At 53.0% G+C, this 18594-nt stretch overlaps 1 protein-coding gene across 1 annotated transcript in view; it reads right to left on the reverse strand.

Moving 5' to 3' along the window:
- LOC140476716 (voltage-gated inwardly rectifying potassium channel KCNH2-like) overlaps positions 1-14414 on the reverse strand; it is an 89393-nt gene extending 74979 nt beyond the window's left edge. The window contains exons 1-4 of the mRNA XM_072569536.1: positions 14385-14414; positions 11770-12195; positions 5474-5873; positions 3054-3253 (exon numbers count right to left, since the gene is read on the reverse strand). Coding sequence (XP_072425637.1) covers positions 3054-3253; positions 5474-5873; positions 11770-12195; positions 14385-14414 — 1056 coding nt within the window. The remainder of the gene's footprint in view (positions 1-3053; positions 3254-5473; positions 5874-11769; positions 12196-14384) is intronic.
- Between the last annotated feature and the right edge of the window lie 4180 nt (positions 14415-18594).

Here is an 18594-nt window from a genome sequence, read left to right on the forward strand (position 1 = left end):
AGGGTGATCTCTGAGGATGGGGTCCCCATAGTTCAGTGTGATATACACTAGCTGAGTGCGTGGGTACAGTATAATGGGGATCAATGTGAGGTAATCCACTTTGGTAACAATGGCAGGATGGGAGGGGGATGAGGATCTGAACGGTGATAGATTGGGAAAGGGGGAAGTGCAGTGACATCTTGGTGTCCTTGTAAACCAGTTGCTGAGTGAGTGAGTGAGTGTGCAGGGGCAGGGAGGAAGGTGTTGGACATTACAGAGAGAGGTTTCAAGGACAGGAGCAGGACCTCGGTGAGGCCACACTTGGAATATTGTGTTCAGTTTTTATCTCCTTCTCTGGGAATGATCCTCCAACAATGGAGACAGTGCAGCACTTTCCAGACGGAGAGCTGGGACAGTCGGACAGACAGATGAGGAGGTTAACTCTGTTGGAATATATCCACTGGACTTCAAAAGAAGGATGGGGGACATATAGAAACTTCCAACAGGTCGAGACCGAGTGAACACAGGAAGGATGTTTCTGAGGAATTCTCTGCCACAGAAAACATTGGAGGCTGAAACATTGAAAGTTTTCAAGGAGTTTGATACAGTTGTCAGGGTCAAAGGGTATAGGGAGTAAGTGGGAACAGCAAACTGATCGGGATAGTCAGCCATGGCCAGGCTCAAAGGGCTGAATGGCTGCTGCTATTTTCAATCTTACTTGCAGTTAACAATTGGTTAGATAATCCAATATAACCCCCAGGAGGGTGATTGTGGGGGATTCAGTGAGGGTAACACCATTGAATGTCATGGGGCAGTGGTTACATTGTCTCTTGTTGGTGATGGTCATAGTGGGACATTTGTGTGGCACGAATGTTACTGGCCACGTGTCAGCCCAAATCAGGATATTGTCCAGATCCTGTTGCATTTGGACACAGACTGTTTCAGTGTCTGAGGGTCGTGATGCTGCTGAATATTGTACAATCAATCATCGGGGAACATTCCCACTTCTATCCTTATGATGGAGGGAAGGAAATTGATGAGGAAGGAGGATTGGGAGGGGTCAGGAATGTGGAGACCAGGCCATGAGGGGCCAGAGGAGCTCGAGGGTGGGGGTGTGCCAAGAGGGTGGAGTGGGGGGTGGTGTTGATGGCAGGAGGGTTGGAGACATGATGCAGTGATTCAGGTATCTCGAGGGGAATGGGGGAGAGTGGGAGGAATGGGGGTGAAATCAGGGACTGGATCTCAGGGATGGGGAGCCAGATGTGGTTCAGACTGGGGGGGGGGGGGGGGGGTGAATGAGAGCAGAGTTGCTGAGGTCAGAGGAACTGGAGGATGGTGGGTGCAGTGTGGGGAGGGGGAGAAAGGCCAAGTGAGTGATTGGGGAGGGGGGGAGGTAAGGTAACAGTTACTCAGTAGGTCAATGGTGGATTTAACCTCTTACTTAATTTCATCAGGATTCCCTGGAATATCTGATTTTAAATGGAGGGTCCCAGGCCGGAGGGGAACTCCAAAAGAACCATCTATTTGCTGGAGTCTGCTCCCTGAGATGATCAATATCTGGTCATTCACATATCCAGACAATACACATTAGACAGGTACATGGATGGGACAGCACAGCAGGTCGGGCAGCATCCGAGGAGCAGGAGAGTCAACGTTTCAGGAAAAAGCCCTTCGTCAGGAATGTAAGGGCTCGTTCCTGACACATCGATTCTCCTGCTTCTCGGATGCTGCCTGACCAGCTGTACTTTTTGAACGCCACTCTCTTGACTCTGATCTGCCGTCCTCCCTTTCTCTTAGATACCTGGATGGGATATAGTACAGAGGGATATGGAATTAGATGAATTGTGACAACTGGGCAGCATAGACAAATTGGGCTGAAGGGCCTGTTTCCATGTTGTGGAGCTCGATAGCTCCTCAGTGACATCAGGGACTGGGATTGTATTCCCTTCCAATGGAGGGACATGCTTCAAGTCACTGACAGTAAGATGGAGTATGAGCTCATTAGCCCTTGGGTCTGGCGCGGTGATAGCGCGGTCAGCATATACCTTCACGTTGGGCAGATGGAGACAGTCAGCAGGTACATCCTGAATCTTCCCACAGCACACAGACTGCAGCAGCTCAGGAAGGGAGCTCACCCCCCCCCCACCTTCTCAAGGGGACAACTAGGGACAGCCAGTAAACGCTGGGCCCAACCAGAGACACCCATATCCCAGGAATGAACTAAAAAATAATCACATGTTCCTTGCAAGGGCACTGTGGAATATCAAAGACTGGAAGGGGAAATCCAATTCCAAACCAGGAATCACTGTCTACACCAGCATTTATTACCCAGGGGTCAGTTCAGTACCACCCACGTTGCTGTGGGTCTGGAGTCACGTGTAGTCCAGACCAGGTAAGCATGGCAATTTCCTTCCCTAAAGGACATTACTGACCCAGATGGGATTTTCCTGACAATGGGTTCATGGTCATCATTAGATTCTTAATTCCAGACTTTTTCCTAAACTCCGCCATCTGCCTTGGTGGGATTTGAACCCAGATCCCCAGATGATTACCTGGGTCTCAGTGGGTGGCACTGTGGCACAGTGGTTAGCACTGCTGCCTCACAGCGCCTGAGACCCGGGTTCAATTCCCGCCTCAGGGACTGACTGTGTGGAGTTTGCACGTTCTCCCCGTGTCTGCGTGGGTTTCCTCCGGGTGCTCCGGTTTCCTCCCACAGTCCAAAGATGTGCAGGTCAGGTGAATTGGCCATGCTAAATTGCCCGTAGTGTTAGGTAAGGGGTAAATGTTGGGGTATGGGTGGGTTACGCTTCGGCGGGTCGGTGTGGACTTGTTGGGCCGAAGGGCCTGTTTCCACACTGTAAGTAATCTAATCTAATTAAGAATTCAGCTTGCATACCACAAGGTTACCACCTCCTTGTAAAAATGAAATGTGACTGAGGGGATCCCATTGTAAGGGTCCCAGGACCAATCAGACCAGTGTTGATCTGTCACTGGTGGTTTCTCTGGGTTAAGCCGAGAGAGGAGCCAGACTCTGGCGTGTTCTGGTGGGTGGTGCTGCTCTGTCTCAGACTCACTGCATTCATATCGATGCCATTGGTGTAGGACCAGGCGTGTTGGAAATATTCCTCCAATCTCTGCCGCAATGGGTTGGGAATCTGGTGGAAGCGGATGAATTCCCGAACCCGGAGCATCTGTGTGTGATACCTGGCGGTGCCCGAGTACAGTCGCTGGATTATCGCAGACACATTCCCAAAAATACTGGCGTACATCAGAGCTAGGGAGAGAGAGAGAGAGAGATCAGTAAGAGCTAACAGCCTGAAAATACAAACTGCACCCACTTCAGGAACACACCAAGTGCACAGACTAGACTCCAGGAGGGTGAGAGGGGCCAAGGCACCTGTAGGAGATTAACAGGGTTGGGGGCTAGGTCCGTTACTGCTTGTTGTGTACATTAATGTTCTGGACAGGAATCTGTGTGGGATGATCAGTATGTTCACAGATGACCCTGATCTGGGAAGGAATGCCCTATCCCAAAGATACATCCCACAGACTGAACAAATAGAATTTAATCCTGAATTGTGTAGTTTGATGCTTTTTGAGAGAATGAACAAGACAAGGGAGTACACGTTGAATAGTAAGACCCTCAGCAGTACAGAGGATCAGAGGGACCTTGGTGTGTATGTCCACACATTCCTGAAGGCTGCAAGACAGACCAAGAAAGTGGTTAAGAGGGCAGTTGGGATACATGTCTTTATTAGTCATGACATAGATTATATGTTGAAGCTGGAGAAAGTGAGGACTGTGGATGCTGGAGATCAGAGCTGAAAATGTGTTGCTGGAAAAGCGCAGCAGGTCAGGCAGCATCCAAGGAACAGGAGAATCGATGTTTCGGGCATCAGCCCTTCTTGAAGCTGTACAGGACTTTGTTGAGGCTATAGCTGGAGTACTGTGTGCAGCTCTGGTTACCACACTATAGGAAGGATGTGATTGCATTGGAGGGAGTGCAGAGGAGATTCACCAGGATGTTGCTCAGGTTGGAGCATCTCAGTGATGGAGAGAGGCTGGATAAGCTCAGGGTGTTCTTGATTCGAGGTTGAGGTGAAATCTGATTGAGATGTACCAAGTTCTCAGGGGCATGGATATGGGCATACCCATGGAGTGTAGATTGAAGGTAGGGGACGGGAGTTTGGGAGGGAATGTGAGAAATTATTCTTCTTCTTTTAGATGGTGGTGGGAATCTGTGAGGGTTACAGAGGCAGAACCTCTTGTCACATTGAAGAGATGCTTAGATGGGCACTTGTGATGTGAAGGCAGACAGAGGTATGGGCCAAGTGTTGGAAATGGGATTAGAAAAAAATGGATGTTTCATGACTTGGATATGATGGGCTGATTGGCCTCTTTCCATGCTTTAAAACCCCAATATCTCTATTTACATGAATGTTCCAGAATAAGACAGACTAGTTACCAGGTAGGTAAAAACAATGACTGCAGATGCTGGAAACCAAATTCTGGATTAGTGGTGCTGGAAGAGCACAGCAGTTCAGGCAGCATCCAACGAGCAGCGAAATCGACGTTTCGGGCAAAAGCCCTTCATCAGGAATAAAGGCAGAGAGCCTGAAGCGTGGAGAGATAAGCTAGAGGAGGGTGGGGGTGGGGAGAAAGTAGCATAGAGTACAGTGGGGGAGGGGATGAAGGTGATAGGTCAGGGAGGAGAGGGTGGAGTGGATAGGTGGAAAAGGAGATAGGCAGGTCGGACAAGTTCGGGCGAGTCATGGGGACAGTGCTGAGCTGGAAGTTTAGAACTAGGGTGAGGTGAGGGAAGGAGAAATGAGGAAACTGTTGAAGTCCACATTGATGCCCTGGGATTAGTTACCAGGTTGAGGAGAAGTTGTGGTTATTTTCCTTGGAACACAGGAGATGGAGGGGAGATGGGATTGAGGTGAACTCAGAACAGGAACATCTTCCTGTTCGCTGTCAGTCTCACCCTCAGCGGGGGGAAGGGATATGGCCAGGATGTGAGGGTGACCCAGAATAAAACAGACAATACATTCCAAACGTGATTGGATAGATACTGGAGGGGTACAGTTTTGGGGAATCTGGATTGATCCCTGGGGAAGCAGAATGTATTGGATGGGCTGAATGGCCTATTTCCACACTGTTAATAAAGCCTGTGGTATGTAGAAGCCACGGAGCGAACAATTCAGCTCCAGGATTCACTGATCCCAGCAATTACTGCGTGAATGTTCTCCAATTCATAGGGAGGTCTCCATATAAATGGGGGAACAAGCTGTAACCGGACTCTTCCTGAGGGAGAGCAAATCGCCCGGAAATCAGAGAGAAAGGGAACTGCTCGAGGGATTACTGAAGCACTGAAAGACTGCGGGCTAACCTTGGGCAGTCAGTGTTACCAGGATCTCCCACCACGAATCGTACTCATGTTTCTGACCCCAACAATTAACCAACCCATGAGGGATTACAGGCGGAAGGCACTTACAGCCAATCAGCATCACACAGATGGAGAAGATCTTCTCAGAGTTGGTATTGGGGGAGACATTGCCAAATCCCACGCTGGTCAAGCTACTGAAGGTGAAATATAACGCAGTGACGTACTTGTCCTTGATGCTGGGGCCCGACGATGTATCGTTCTCTGTGTAAGGTTTATCAATCTGCTCACCGAGAGAATCCAGCCAACCAATCTTCGGCTGCAGGAATGTTCTCTCCATATTGCCGATGGCATACCAGATACAGGCCAGCCAATGAGCAATCAGGGCGAAGGTACACATCAGCAGGAAGAGGACAGCAGCTCCATACTCAGAGTAACGGTCAAGTTTCCGAGCAACTCGGACCAATCGTAGCAGGCGTGCCGTCTTCAACAGACCAATCAGTATGGTCCTCTGTAGAGAGCGAGGGAGTTGATTAGACCGAGTCAACATGGAGTGAACAGCACTGCAGAGTGACGCTCCAGGACACTGACCCCTGACCCTCACACGCTGACCCCTGACCCTCACACGCTGACCTATAACCCTCATGTTCTGACCCTCACGCTGTAAGCCCTGTAACAGAGAGTGAGATACAGGGCAAGCATATAAATATAATGAAGATAACATGCACCCATTAAATCCCCCATCTCTGGGTAGCGAGGGATTGACCGAGTTGGATAAAGACAGAGAGGGAGGCTGTGATAGATACTCAGTGCTCCGAACAGCTGGAGCCTGGGCTGAGTACAGATTGTATAAGAGGGACTTGTCGAAGGAATGAAGGGAGCAGAAATGGAACATTTATGTACAATAACAGATAAAGGGAGGAACAATCCAAAGTTATTTTACAATTACATTAAAGACAAAACAATAACTAGGGAAAGAGTAGGGCCCATTAAGGACCACGGTGGTAAATTGTACGTGGAGCCAGAGGACAGATATAGAGTTTGAAATGAATATTTTGTGTCAGTGACATTCCTGTTTCAGTCTGTCAGCTAGGGCTCCCTGACTGGGACTGCTAATCTGGTCCATCCAATCAGGAAGCACATTCGATCAGGGTCAGGCAGTGTGTGTAGTTCTCTGTTGGGAGGATATGACAACATCAGAGAGGGTCAGAGAGTCACACAGAAAAACCCTTCGGCCCATTGACTCTGTATCAGTCAGAGACACGCACTTAATGATAGTACGGCCAGTTCCCAGCACCTGACCCATAATGGGGTCTGCCCTAGCATCACAATCGAACATCAAAATCCTCCTCCTCCTTCCTCTCCCACCCTCACAGGCAGAGTTCCCAATTCCCTCCACCCTCTCAGTGAAAATTATTTCCTGATATTCCTCTAATCCTCCTGCCCCTGGGTCATTAATCCCTCCCCTGAGAGAATATTTCCTCCTGTCTTTGCCCCTCATCATTTTACCTCAGCTCTCACACCCCTGTGCTCTGTCCAATCTCTCTCCATCAGTGACCCTCTCCAGCCCAGGCACCATCCCAGTGAGTCTTCCCCCCCACTGCACCCCCCACTCCCCCCCACTGCACCCCACGCACATCCCCACGCCTTCCCACACACCCCAAGAGGGTGTGGGGGTGGGTGCTGGGAGGTTTGGGTGCTGGGAGGTGGGGGTGTGGGTGCTGGGAGGTGTGGTGGTGTGGGTGGGGGTGTGGGTGCTGGGGGGTGTGGGTGCTGGGAGGTGGGGGTGTGGGTGCTGGGAGGTGTGGTGGTGTGGGTGGGGGTGTGGGTGCTGGGGGGTGTGGGTGCTGGGGATGTGGGTGGGGGTGTGGGTGCTGGGGGGTGTGGGTGCTGGGCTGGGCTGGGCTGGGCTGGGCTGGGCAGTCTCTGGCTGACAGCAGTCTGAGCTGAGCCTGTTCCGGGTGCTCGTGTTCAAAGTGCTGCTCGTCCACCTGTCGCTGTGCAGGGATTGGCTGGGAGCTTTACATGGACTGGGCCTGGACCTGCCCATTCAGCCTGACACCTACCCCCACCCACCAACCCTGCTCCCCCCCCCTCTCCACCCCATCCTCTCATCTCCTCCCCCATCCACATCCTGATGGACCCTCTCTCTTGGACCAGGGAACCCAAGCTTGCTCCCCCCTCCCCCAAACCCAGATGGCTTTGTCCTTTGGGTCAGAGAATGATAAATGAGGTTGGTCACTCCCTCTCCAAGTCGATTTGGACACTGCCATTCCTTCAGCCCCCTGCCCCTGGGTCAGGGGGAAGGTGAAAGATAGACTGGAACAACTTCAACTCTAAGGGAGAGACATCACGTTGCCTAGGATACGCACACCATGTCCCCCACTTTGGTTCCTACTCCCTAAACTTCAGCTGTAACTGGATCAGCTTCTTGGTGTTCCCTAAAACCCCTCATCAGTCCCTCAAAGACCAGCTATGGACTTCTTTCACCTTCTGTCCCTCTGCTCAGGATTTCCACACAGACGCTCCACCTCACACTGAGCTCCCAGGATTCCATCCTCATCTGTGGGCCCTTGGGCCAGACTTCTATCAATGAACCATTCGGAGTTTCTATCCTCCTCCCACACCTGTCCAGGTCCCCATCATGTTTGACAGGAGAATCCTCTTTCCCCAGAATGCACACTGGGAGCCTCTGCCTGGGAGTAGCCAAAAGGTCTGATCCCCTTTGCCTCCCAGTACAGCTGCAGCCCCCCTCATGGAGAAGGCCAGTTCCAACTCCTACACCTTCCACTCCATCTCTGCCAGTGATCTCTCAACCTCTTTCAGTATTGAGTTCAGGAGTTGGGGGGTCATGTTGCGGTTGTACGGGACATTGGTTGGGCCAGTGTTGGAATATTGTGTGCAATTCTGCTCTCCTTCCTATCGGAAAGATGTTGTGGAACTTGAAAGGGTTCAGAAAAGATTTACAAGGATGTTGCCAGGGTTGGAGGATCTGAGCTACAGGGAGAGGCTGAACAGGTTGGGGCTGTTTTCCCTGGAGTGTTGGAGTCTGAGGGGTGACCTTATAGAGGTTTACAAAATTATGAGGGGCATGGATAGGGTAAATAGACAAAGTCTTTTCCCTGGGGTCGGGGAGTCCAGAACTAGAGGGCATAGGTTTACGGTGAGAGGGGAAAGATAGAAAAGAGACCTAAGGGGCAACTGTTTCACTCAGAGGGTGGTACGTGTATGGAATGAGCTGCCAGAGGATGTGGTGGAGGCTGGTACAATTACAACATTTAAACAGCATCTGGATGGGTTGGCAAGTGAATACCTTTGCAAGCTTTTATAGGTGCACCATCGAGAGCATTCTGTCTGGATGTATCACTACCTGGTATGGTAACTGTACCGTTCAAGATCGGAGATGGTTAGAGAGAGTGGTGAACTCGACCCAGACGATGACAAAGGCCAACCTCTCAACTATAGAATCTATCTCCCAGGCCCGCTGTCAAAGAAAGGCCACCAGCATTCTCAAAGATCCATCCCACCCTGGCGATGTTTTTCTACACCCTCTACCATCGGGGAGAAGGTACAGACCCCTGAACACACACACCAGCCGGTTTCAAAACAGTTTCTACCCGACTGTTGTTAGAATATTGAATGGCCTCACAAACTCCAAACATTCGCCTGTCCCTGTGTTTTTGTTTTTGACAATGTTTCCCTAGTATTTATTATCGATGTTACTTAACTCTGTGATCTGCCTGGATTACTCATAAGACAAAGGTTTCCACTGTGCCTCGGGACATGGGACAAGAAATTCAATTCAATTCAATTTACAGGAATATTCGTCAGGTGTTGGCAAATGGGACTAGGTTAGCTTAGGATAACTGGTTGGCAAAGACAAGATGGACTGAAGGGTCTGTTTCTGTGCTGTACACCTCTATGACTCAACGACTCTTCCAGTCTGGACCTTGCCAACACCACCAGAAACTCAGCCGGAGATATCTGCACTGGGATAACCTCAAGACCACACAGCAGGAAATCCCTGACCCACAGGCACCAGGATCACACGCAGGAAACAGACTGTGGCATTGGGGGTCTACCCACAGCACATGGACTACAGCGGTTCAAGAAGGGAGCTCACCCCCACCTTCACAAGGGGCAACTAGGGACGGGTGATAAATGCTGGACCCAGCCAGTGACTCCAATGTCCCACAAAACAAACAAACACAAAACATTAAACCTGTCCTTCACACCTGGTTCAGCATGTCCTTTGTTTGACTATCCCTCTCCCTCTCCCTCTCACAGTGAGCTCTTTCCCCCTCTCTCACTCCCCTTCTCTCCATCAGCGCTCTCACTCTCTCCCTGCCTGCTCTCGCCCTCTGTCTCTGGGGCAGGACAGTGGCACAGTGGTTAGCACTGCTGCCTCACAGCGCCAGGGACCCGGGTTCAACTCCAGCCTCAGGCGACTGACTGTGTGGAGTTTGCACGTTCTCCCTGTGTCTGCATGAGTTTCCTTTGAGTGCTCTGGCTTCCTCCCACAGGACAAAGATGTGCAGGTCAGGTGGATTGGCCATCCTAAATTGCCCGTAGTGTTAGGTGCAATAGTAGGGAGCAGGTGAATGGGTCTGGGTGGGTTACTCTTTGGAGGGTCAGTGTGGACTTGTTGGGCCGAAGGGCCTGATTCCGCACTGAAGGGAATCTAATCTCCTTCAGCTCTTTTTCTGTAAGTTCGTTCGTTCTCTCTCTCTCTCTCTCCCTCTCTCTCTGTGAGTTCTCTCTCTCCCTCTCTCTCTCTCTGTGAATTCTCTCCCTCCCTCTCTCTGTGAGTTCTCTCCCTCCCTCCCTCTCTCTGTGAGTTCTCTCTCTCTCTCTCTCTGAGTTCGTTCTCTCCCTCCCTCCCTCTCTCTGTGTTCTCTCCCTCCCTCTCTCTCTCTGTGAGTTCTCTCCCTCCCTCCCTCTCTCTCTCTGTGAGTTCTCTCCCTCCCTCTCTCTGTGAGTTCTCTCCCTCCCTCCCTCTCTCTCTCTGTGAGTTCTCTCCCTCCCTCCCTCTCTCTCTCTGTGAGTTCTCTCCCTCCCTCCCTCTCTCTCTCTCTGTGAGTTCTCTCTCTCCCTCCCTCTCTCTGTGAGTTCTCTCCCTCTCTCTCTCTGTGAGTTCTCTCCCTCCCTCCCTCTGTGAGTTCTCTCCCTCCCTCTATCTCTCTCTCTGTGAGTTCTCTCCCTCCCTCCCTCTGTGAGTTCTCTCCCTCCCTCTCTCTCTCTCTCTATGAGTTCTCTCCCTCCCTCCCTCTGTGAGTTCTCTCCCTCCCTCCCTCCCTCTCTCTGTGAGTTCTCTCCCTCCCTCTCTCTCTGTGAGTTCTCTCCCTCCCTCTCTTTGAGAAAGAAGATCTTTCGACCTGAGAAGGTTCCACTGAACTGCTCGAGCTCCCCTGCTTGGTGCTTTCACTCACCATCGCCACCTGCTGTCAGAAATCTGACTACATTCAGCAGCAGCTGTGAGCAGACATTAGGGAGACTCATGCATGTTGGCCTTTACTGAGGACACAAGTGAAGCAACCTCATTGCACTGGGACTGGTGTACACTCAGGAAACCCCTGGGACACTGTGCAGTTTGAGTCTCCACATTCAGGAAGGATATAGAGGCACATTGGCAGCAGGGTTCACTGGATTGGTCTCATGGATGAAAGGGGAAGAGATCTTATTTGGTGAAAGGCTGGGTTAGTCTGAGTGTGGTCCTCACTGAATCAGGAATGATTCTGAAGAGAGAGGGAGAGATTCGAACTGGGCTGGGAATATAGAACACGGATCAGTGGTTAGCACTGCTGCCTCACATCACCAGGGTCCTGGATTCAATTCCTCTCTCAGGCAACTGTCTGTGTGGAGTTTACACATTCTCCCAGTGTCTGCGTGGGGTTGCTCTGGTTTCCTTCCACATTCCAAAGATGTGCAGGTTAGGTGAATTGACCGTGCTAAATTGCCCGTAGTGGTAGGGGCATCTTCGGAGGGTCGGTATGGACTGGTTGGGCTGAAGGCCCCGTTTCCACACTGTAGGGAATCTAATCTAAAAAAAACATGGAGTGCAAATTCTCAAGGGAAGGCCATCCATCCAGAACAGGGAGAAGGAGGAATTTCTTCAACGAGTGAGCTCTGGGAGAGACAGAGTGACAGGACATGGGGATTGGTGAAGGAAGGGGAGTGGAGGTCCAGGTGAGCCCCGATCATAACGAAAGGTGAATGGCCGACTGCTGCTCCAATCTGGGAAGGCCCTCAGCTAGCCAATGGGATTCATACACTGACAGGATCCCAGATCTCCAGCTGAAGGAGCATCTCCGTATTCCTTCAGGGTGTCAGATATGATGAAGCTGATCAAAGTGAGATCGTGAGGAAAAGGCCAAGAGCCTCGGAGTCGAGTCCCAGGTGGTCCGTACCTCATCGGAGCCCGAGCGGAAGATGAGCAGGTCAAAGGGGATGGCAGCCACCATGTCAATGAGGAACCAACCCTTGAAGTAGTGGACGGCGATGCTGACAGGATGACTGACCACCTCGTCATTACTGTTCACGTATGTGGTCCGGAAGTTGATGAGGATGTCAATGATGAACATGATGTCCACAATCAGATCCACCACGTTCAGGGGGTTACAGGAATACCCACACTCTCGGCGGGCCATCTCCTCCTGGTCGTTCAGTAAGAATGCAGCAGAGTATGGAGTGAAGATAGCTGTATAAATAACCAGCAGCAGGATCAGCCAATCCCAAACAGCCTTAAAGGGACTGTAGTGAAGGATGGTCCATTTGTGAATGCGTGGGGCCTGGAGTTTATATTCAGGCAGAACATCAGCACCAAGAGACAGCACCTAAAACAGCAACAGGCAGCCAGTTAGTCACAGAGTCAGAGACACCACATCACCGTCCTCGCAATGGGGAACGGTCAGAGACCCTCACACGCCCAGCTCGCACACCCTGCACACACGCCCAGTGCGCACTCACAGCACACACACCCAGCTCACACTCACAGCACACACACCCTGCACACACGCCCAACTCACACACCCTGCACACACGCCCAGCTCACACTCACAGCACACACGCCCAGCTCACACTCACAGCACACACGCCCAGCTCACACTCACAGCACACACACCCTGCACACACTCCCAGCTCACACACCCTGCACACACTCCCAGTGCGCACTCACAGCACACGCACCCTGCACACACGCCCAGCTCACACTCAGATCGATGCAGCAAACATCCAGCTCAGACCAAGCCAGAGATTCCACAAAAAATAAAGGAACAAGAACGACAGATTCCAGAAATAAAGCCACAAACCACTGCAGAAACTGAATACGCTCGGCAGCATCTCAGCAGTGAAAGCAGAGTTAATGTTTCATGGCCAGCACTGACCCTTCGACAGTGCCCACTCCCTCAGCACTGACCCTCCGACAGTGCCCACTCCCTCAGCACTGACTCTCCGGCAGTGCCCACTCCCTCAGCACTGACTCTCCGGCAGTGCCCACTCCCTCAGCACTGACTCTCCGGCAGTGCCCACTCCCTCAGCACTGACCCTCCGACAGTGCGGCTCTCCCTCAGCACTGTCCCTCCGACAATGTGGGCTCTCCCTCAAAACTGACCCTCCTACAGTGCCCATTCCCTCAGCACTGACCCTCTGACAGTGCCCACTCCCTCAGCATGGACTCTCCGGCAGTGCAGCACTCCCTCAGCACTGACCCTCCGACAGTGCCCACTCCTCTCAGCACTGACCCTCCGACAGTGCCCACTCCCTCAGCACTGACCCTCCGACAGTGCCCACTCCCTCAGCACTGACCCTCCGACAGTGCCCACTCCCTCAGCACTGACCCTCCGACAGTGCCCACTCCCTCAGCACTGACCCTCCGACAGTGCGGCGCCTCCCTCAGCACTGACCCTCCGACAGTGCCCCCTCCCTCAGGTCTGTGTTTTGATGTGGGGGGTTTGGTGTTAATTCTCCGATTGCTTTGGAGCTGATAGTTTGATAACAGTGTGACAATGTCAGAGGGGTCAGAAGGGGCAGAGGGGTGTGTGCCTGACCCCTGAGGCTGGAGCCGGGATGTCTTTGTGGTATTGTCCTGTTGCCGGCCCTGTTACCCATACCCCTCACCCTCCCACCCACACCCCCTACCCAACCCCCACCCTCACACCACACCTTCTTCCTCCCCTTCACCTCCCCTCACCCTCACCCTAACCTTAACCCTAACCCCACTAACCCATTGACAGTCCATCATCATGTTTTCAGTGAGGCTCAGACTGGAAGCAGCCGGATGTCACCCATGACCCAAGAGCTGTTCAGTTGGTCCCATCCTTTTGGAGCAATGTTCATGGCAGCGTGGGATGGCCACCTGACAGAGCTGCTGGGGGTATTCATGGGGGGGTATGGAGAGGGGGCGGAGGGTTAAGAAGGGCTGGTGTCTGAGTGGGGCGGGCGAGTGCTTGTCACTGTTACACGTCCACAGAGCAGAGGACCACCAGTCCATCGCCCCAACCCCATTATCCCCACCATCTCACAGTCCTCCCCAGTCTAATCGATGCCCCATTCCCTTCTCCAGTTTCTCGCACCTTCTCCCCCTGATGTTGTTCAGAACAATCTCGGAGGGGAGGAGTCACATGACCTGTTAGCCCAATCAGGAATGGCCTCGGGAGGCTGGTTTGAACCAGGGCCCGACGTGGGAAATGGCAGTGTCGGGTATTAATAAAGAGTGTGGATTGGTTATGGTCAGGCATCTGACAGTCTCACTCTGTGACAGCAGAGTGACAGCCTCGCGGTATGACCATTGGACGGTTAACCCAGAAAACCCGGGTAATGGAGACTGGACGGGAGTCTGAATCCCACTATCGCAGGGGGTCAAAGTTGAATTCAGTAAAAAACAAATTTGGAATCAAGAATCTAATGCCAATTAAACAGGAACTTGTTCACTTGGTCGGGTCTATATGTGACTCCATACCCACATGTGGTTGTCTAATAACCACCGCGTGGGTGGGGAATGAAGGATTGGTCAATAATTGCTGACCTCATCACTGATGCACATTTTAATCCTCATGTTCCACAATAAGGTCAGTCCGATAGGTATAACCATCACGCAAGCCAATTCCCCAAGATCCCTCTGCTCCCTGCACAGGGGACAGCACGGGGTTCGATACAGAGTAAAGCTCACTCTACACTGTCCCCCATCAAACACTCCCAGGGACAGGGTCAGTACAGGGTTAGATACAGAGTAAAGCTCGCTCTACACTGTCCCCATTAAACACTCCCAGGGACTGGGACAGCACGGGGGTTAGATACAGAGTAAAGCTTACTCTACACTGTCCACCAACAAACACTCCCAGGACTGGGACAGCACGGGGTTAGATACAGAGTAAAGCTCCCTCTACACTGTCCCCCATCAAACACTCCCAGGACAGGGACAGGCACGGGGTTAGATACAGAGTAAAGCTCTCTCTACACTGTCCCCATTAAACACTCTCAGGACAGGGACAGCACAGGGTTAGATACAGAGTAAAGCTCCCTCTACACTGTCACCATCAAACACTCCCCAACTTCCCCAGGACCAGGACACACACAGAAGTAGATACAGAGTAAAGGTCCCTCTCTACCATCCTTGTCAAACTCTCCCAGAACTGGGACAGTAAATGATAAATACCTTTGGAAGCTCAGTCTACATTGTCCTTATCAATCAGTGTGGAAACAAGGGGAAAAGGTAGAAAAATAGAGTTGAGGATCATCAGCCACAATTTCATTGAATGATCAGTAGCATCGATGGGCTGAATGGCCTACTTATCCTCCTATGTATTATGAATTATAGTCTCACAAGGCACAACTCAGGAGTATGAGTGATTACTCCCCACTTGCCCTGGGTGAGGGCAGCCCCAACAACACTCAATAAGCCTGACCCCATCCAGGACAAAGCAGCCCCCACCTGACTGACCCCACACCCACAAACACCCCCTCCCTCCACCCCCGATGCTCAGTAACAGCAGTGTGTACCACCTACAAGATACACTGCAGAAATTCATCAAAGACCCTCAGACAGCACCTTCCAAACCCACGACCACTTCCATCCAGAAGGGACAAGGGCAGCAGATACATCGGGAACACCACCTGGAATTCCCAGGAACGGGGATAGGAGCAGGAACGGGGACGGGGATGGGGATGGGAATGGGAACAGGACTGGAACAGTGCTGTATTTGAGAGACGCTCTGGGCCTGGTTATGTGCAATCAGTGTCTGACAGACAGAAACCGGATGAGAATGTGGAATACCGAACCCCGGGAATAGAGGATCCGAACACAGGAACCTGCTGGTTTCACCAGTGCTACAGTTCGCTGCCGGATTGGGATTATTTACTCGCTGCAGGATTAGCCAGTTTGCAAAAGTATTGGGAAACCCTCAGGGATTTCTGTCTTACCCATGAGTATTCCGATCGATTTGAAAGGTTGCCTGAGAGGGTTCAGAGTAATTGTGACTGTCTCAGTGATTCTCAAACCTACCTCCTGAGTGACCAGGCTGGAGACCCAAGCTCCACATCTCAGTCTCCCACTCGGTCTCTCAGCCTCTGGATATGGAACATGTTGCCTCACTGGGATACACCACTGTCTGCCCCTCCAGACCCACCTCCTTTATCCCCACACCATCAGACAATCTCTCCCAGCCACAGTTTCTCACCCATTCACCTCCGAAACCGCTCTGCAAAGATGATTGCTCAATCCAAATTCATCTACTTCACTTCCACCCCGATCCCTGCTTGAACCAGACTGTTCTCCAACAGGTTCCCCTTGATCCCTGCCCAGTCTCTCAATCCAGCACAATCTCCCAAAGCAGCCAGACTCTCCTTACAAACAGAATCACCTGGACCTGCCACTGATCTCCCATTGATCCAGCCTGATCACTCAGTCTCTTGGATCTCCTGGTCCTCTGCGAGATGCAGAGTTGAACAAAGCTGTTTGTGTCGCTGGTTTGGCCTCAGATCAGAGGAACCCTGGGTCGGGCTGATCTCCTGGAAGAGTTCCCAGCCAGCTGACAGCTATCTTTCACACGGTGAGAGGGAGAGACACTCTCTGTGTCCTACTGTAAACACAGGCACCTCACTCACACCAAAAACAGCTGCTGCTAAAGAGACTGATCCAGAGAATCGCAGAGAGATCGGGGCAGAGGGAGGGGGGGGGGAGGAGAGAGAGAGAGAGACAGAGCTGCAGCATCAGCAGCATCTGACTGGGACAGAGAGAGAGAGAGAGAGAGAGAGAGAGAGATGGGGGCTGGGGGGAGGGTGGGTGGATGTTGTGGGGGAACAGAGGATCAGCAGCAGATCCCATTAACCGTCTGAGTGCTGACCATCTCCAGTCTGTCAGGGCTGTATCTTCATGGAGGGGTGTGGGGGAGGGGGGATGGACCACTTCTATTGCCCCGTGAATGGAGGAGTCTGACTCAGCCCCCTCAGGGGATGGGTGGCTGTGCAGTGGGTCTGGAGTCACGTGTAGGACAGACCGGGTACAGACGACAGATTTCCTTCCTGACAAGACATTAATGACAAGGGGGAGGCAGTAAACACATTGTCGTCATCTTTACAGCTCCTTCCCCCTTGGGTGAGGGGGTGGGGTGGGGGAAGGAGTAAGGAATCAATGACCAGCTTGAAGGGGAAGGGTCAGGAGGTTTCAAGGAGATGTGAGGATATCCTTATTCACACAGAGGGTGGAGTAGGGGGTGGGGGGGGGGAATCTGGAGCCCACTTCCTGGGTGGGTGGGAGATGCAGAGACCCTCATCACATTCAAGAGATTTTGATGTGTCACTCATGATACCCAGACAGACAAGGCTGTGGGCCCAGTGCTGGACAATGGGGTTAGAATAGGGAGGTGGCTAGCACCACACACTCGATGGGCTTGAAGGGTCATTTTCTGTGATGTACTCTAAGACTCGCTTTAGATTCCAGATCAATCCACTGAGTTTATCAAATACCTTTCCTGGGCATTTCAACCAGGATGAGGGGTGGTGAGGGGAATGAGGGAGTGAGGGAGTGAGGGAGTGAGGGAGTGAGGGAGTGAGGGGAGTGAGGGAGTGAGGGGAGTGAGGGGGGGTGTGGGGGATGAGAGGGTGAGTTGGTGAGGGATGGTGAGGGGGTGAAGGGGGTGAGGGGAGTGAGAGGAATGAGGGAGTGAGGGAGTGAGGGAGTGAGGGGAGTGTGGGGATGTGAGAGGGTGAGTTGGTGAGGGATGGTGAGGGGGGTGAAGGGGGTGAGGGGAGTGAGAGAGGGAGTGAGGGAGTGAGAGGGGTGTGGGGGGTGTGGGGGGTGTGGGGGGCGAGGGGGGTGAGGGGGGGTGAGGGGGGGTGTGAGGGGGGGTGAGGGGAGTGAGAGGAATGAGGAGTGAGGGAGTGAGGGAGTGAGGGGAGTGTGGGGATGTGAGAGGGTGAGTTGGTGAGGGATGGTGAGGGGGGGTGAAGGGGGTGAGGGGAGTGAGAGGAATGAGGGAGTGAGGGAGTGAGGGAGTGAAGGGAGTGAGGGAGTGAGAGTGAGAGGGGTGTGGGGGGTGTGCGGGGTGTGGGGGGTGTGGGGGGCGAGGGGGGGCGAGGGGGGGTGAGGGGGGGTGAGGGGGGGGTGAGGGGGAATGAGGGAGTGAGGGAGTGAGGAGTGAGAGGGGTGTGGGGGGGTGTGGGGGTGTGGGGGGGCGAGGGGGGGGTGAGGGGGGGTGAGGGGGGGGTGAGGGGGGTGAGGGGGGGTTGAGGGGGGGTGAGGGGCGGTGAGGGGAATGAGGGAGTGAGGGAGTGAGGGGGGGTGTGGGGATATGAGAGGGTGAGTTGGTGAGGGATGGTGAGGGGGTGAGGGGGTGAGGGGATGAGGGAGGGAGTGAGGAGGATGAGGGGAATGAGGGAGTGACGGAGTGAGGGGGGTGAGGGGGGTGCGGGGGGTGAAGTGGGGGTGAGGGGAGTGAGAGGAATGAGGGAGTGAGGGAGTGAGGGAGTGAGGGAGTGAGAGGGGTGTGGGGGGTGTGGGGGTGTGTGGGGGGTGTGGGGGGCGAGGGGGGTGAGGGGGGTGAGGGGGGTGAGGGGGGGTGAGGGGGCGGTGAGGGGGGGTGAGGGGGGGTGAGGGGGGTGAGGAATGAGGGAGTGAAGGGAGTGAGGGAGTGAGGGAGTGAGGGGGGTGTGGGGATATTGAGAGGGTGAGTTGGTGAGGGGATGGTGAGGGGGTGAGGGGAATGAGGGGAGTGAGGGGGGGTGAGGGGAATGAGGGT

This window comes from Chiloscyllium punctatum, chromosome 5 (genome assembly GCF_047496795.1).
Source record: "Chiloscyllium punctatum isolate Juve2018m chromosome 5, sChiPun1.3, whole genome shotgun sequence".
Classification (NCBI taxonomy): domain Eukaryota; kingdom Metazoa; phylum Chordata; class Chondrichthyes; order Orectolobiformes; family Hemiscylliidae; genus Chiloscyllium; species Chiloscyllium punctatum.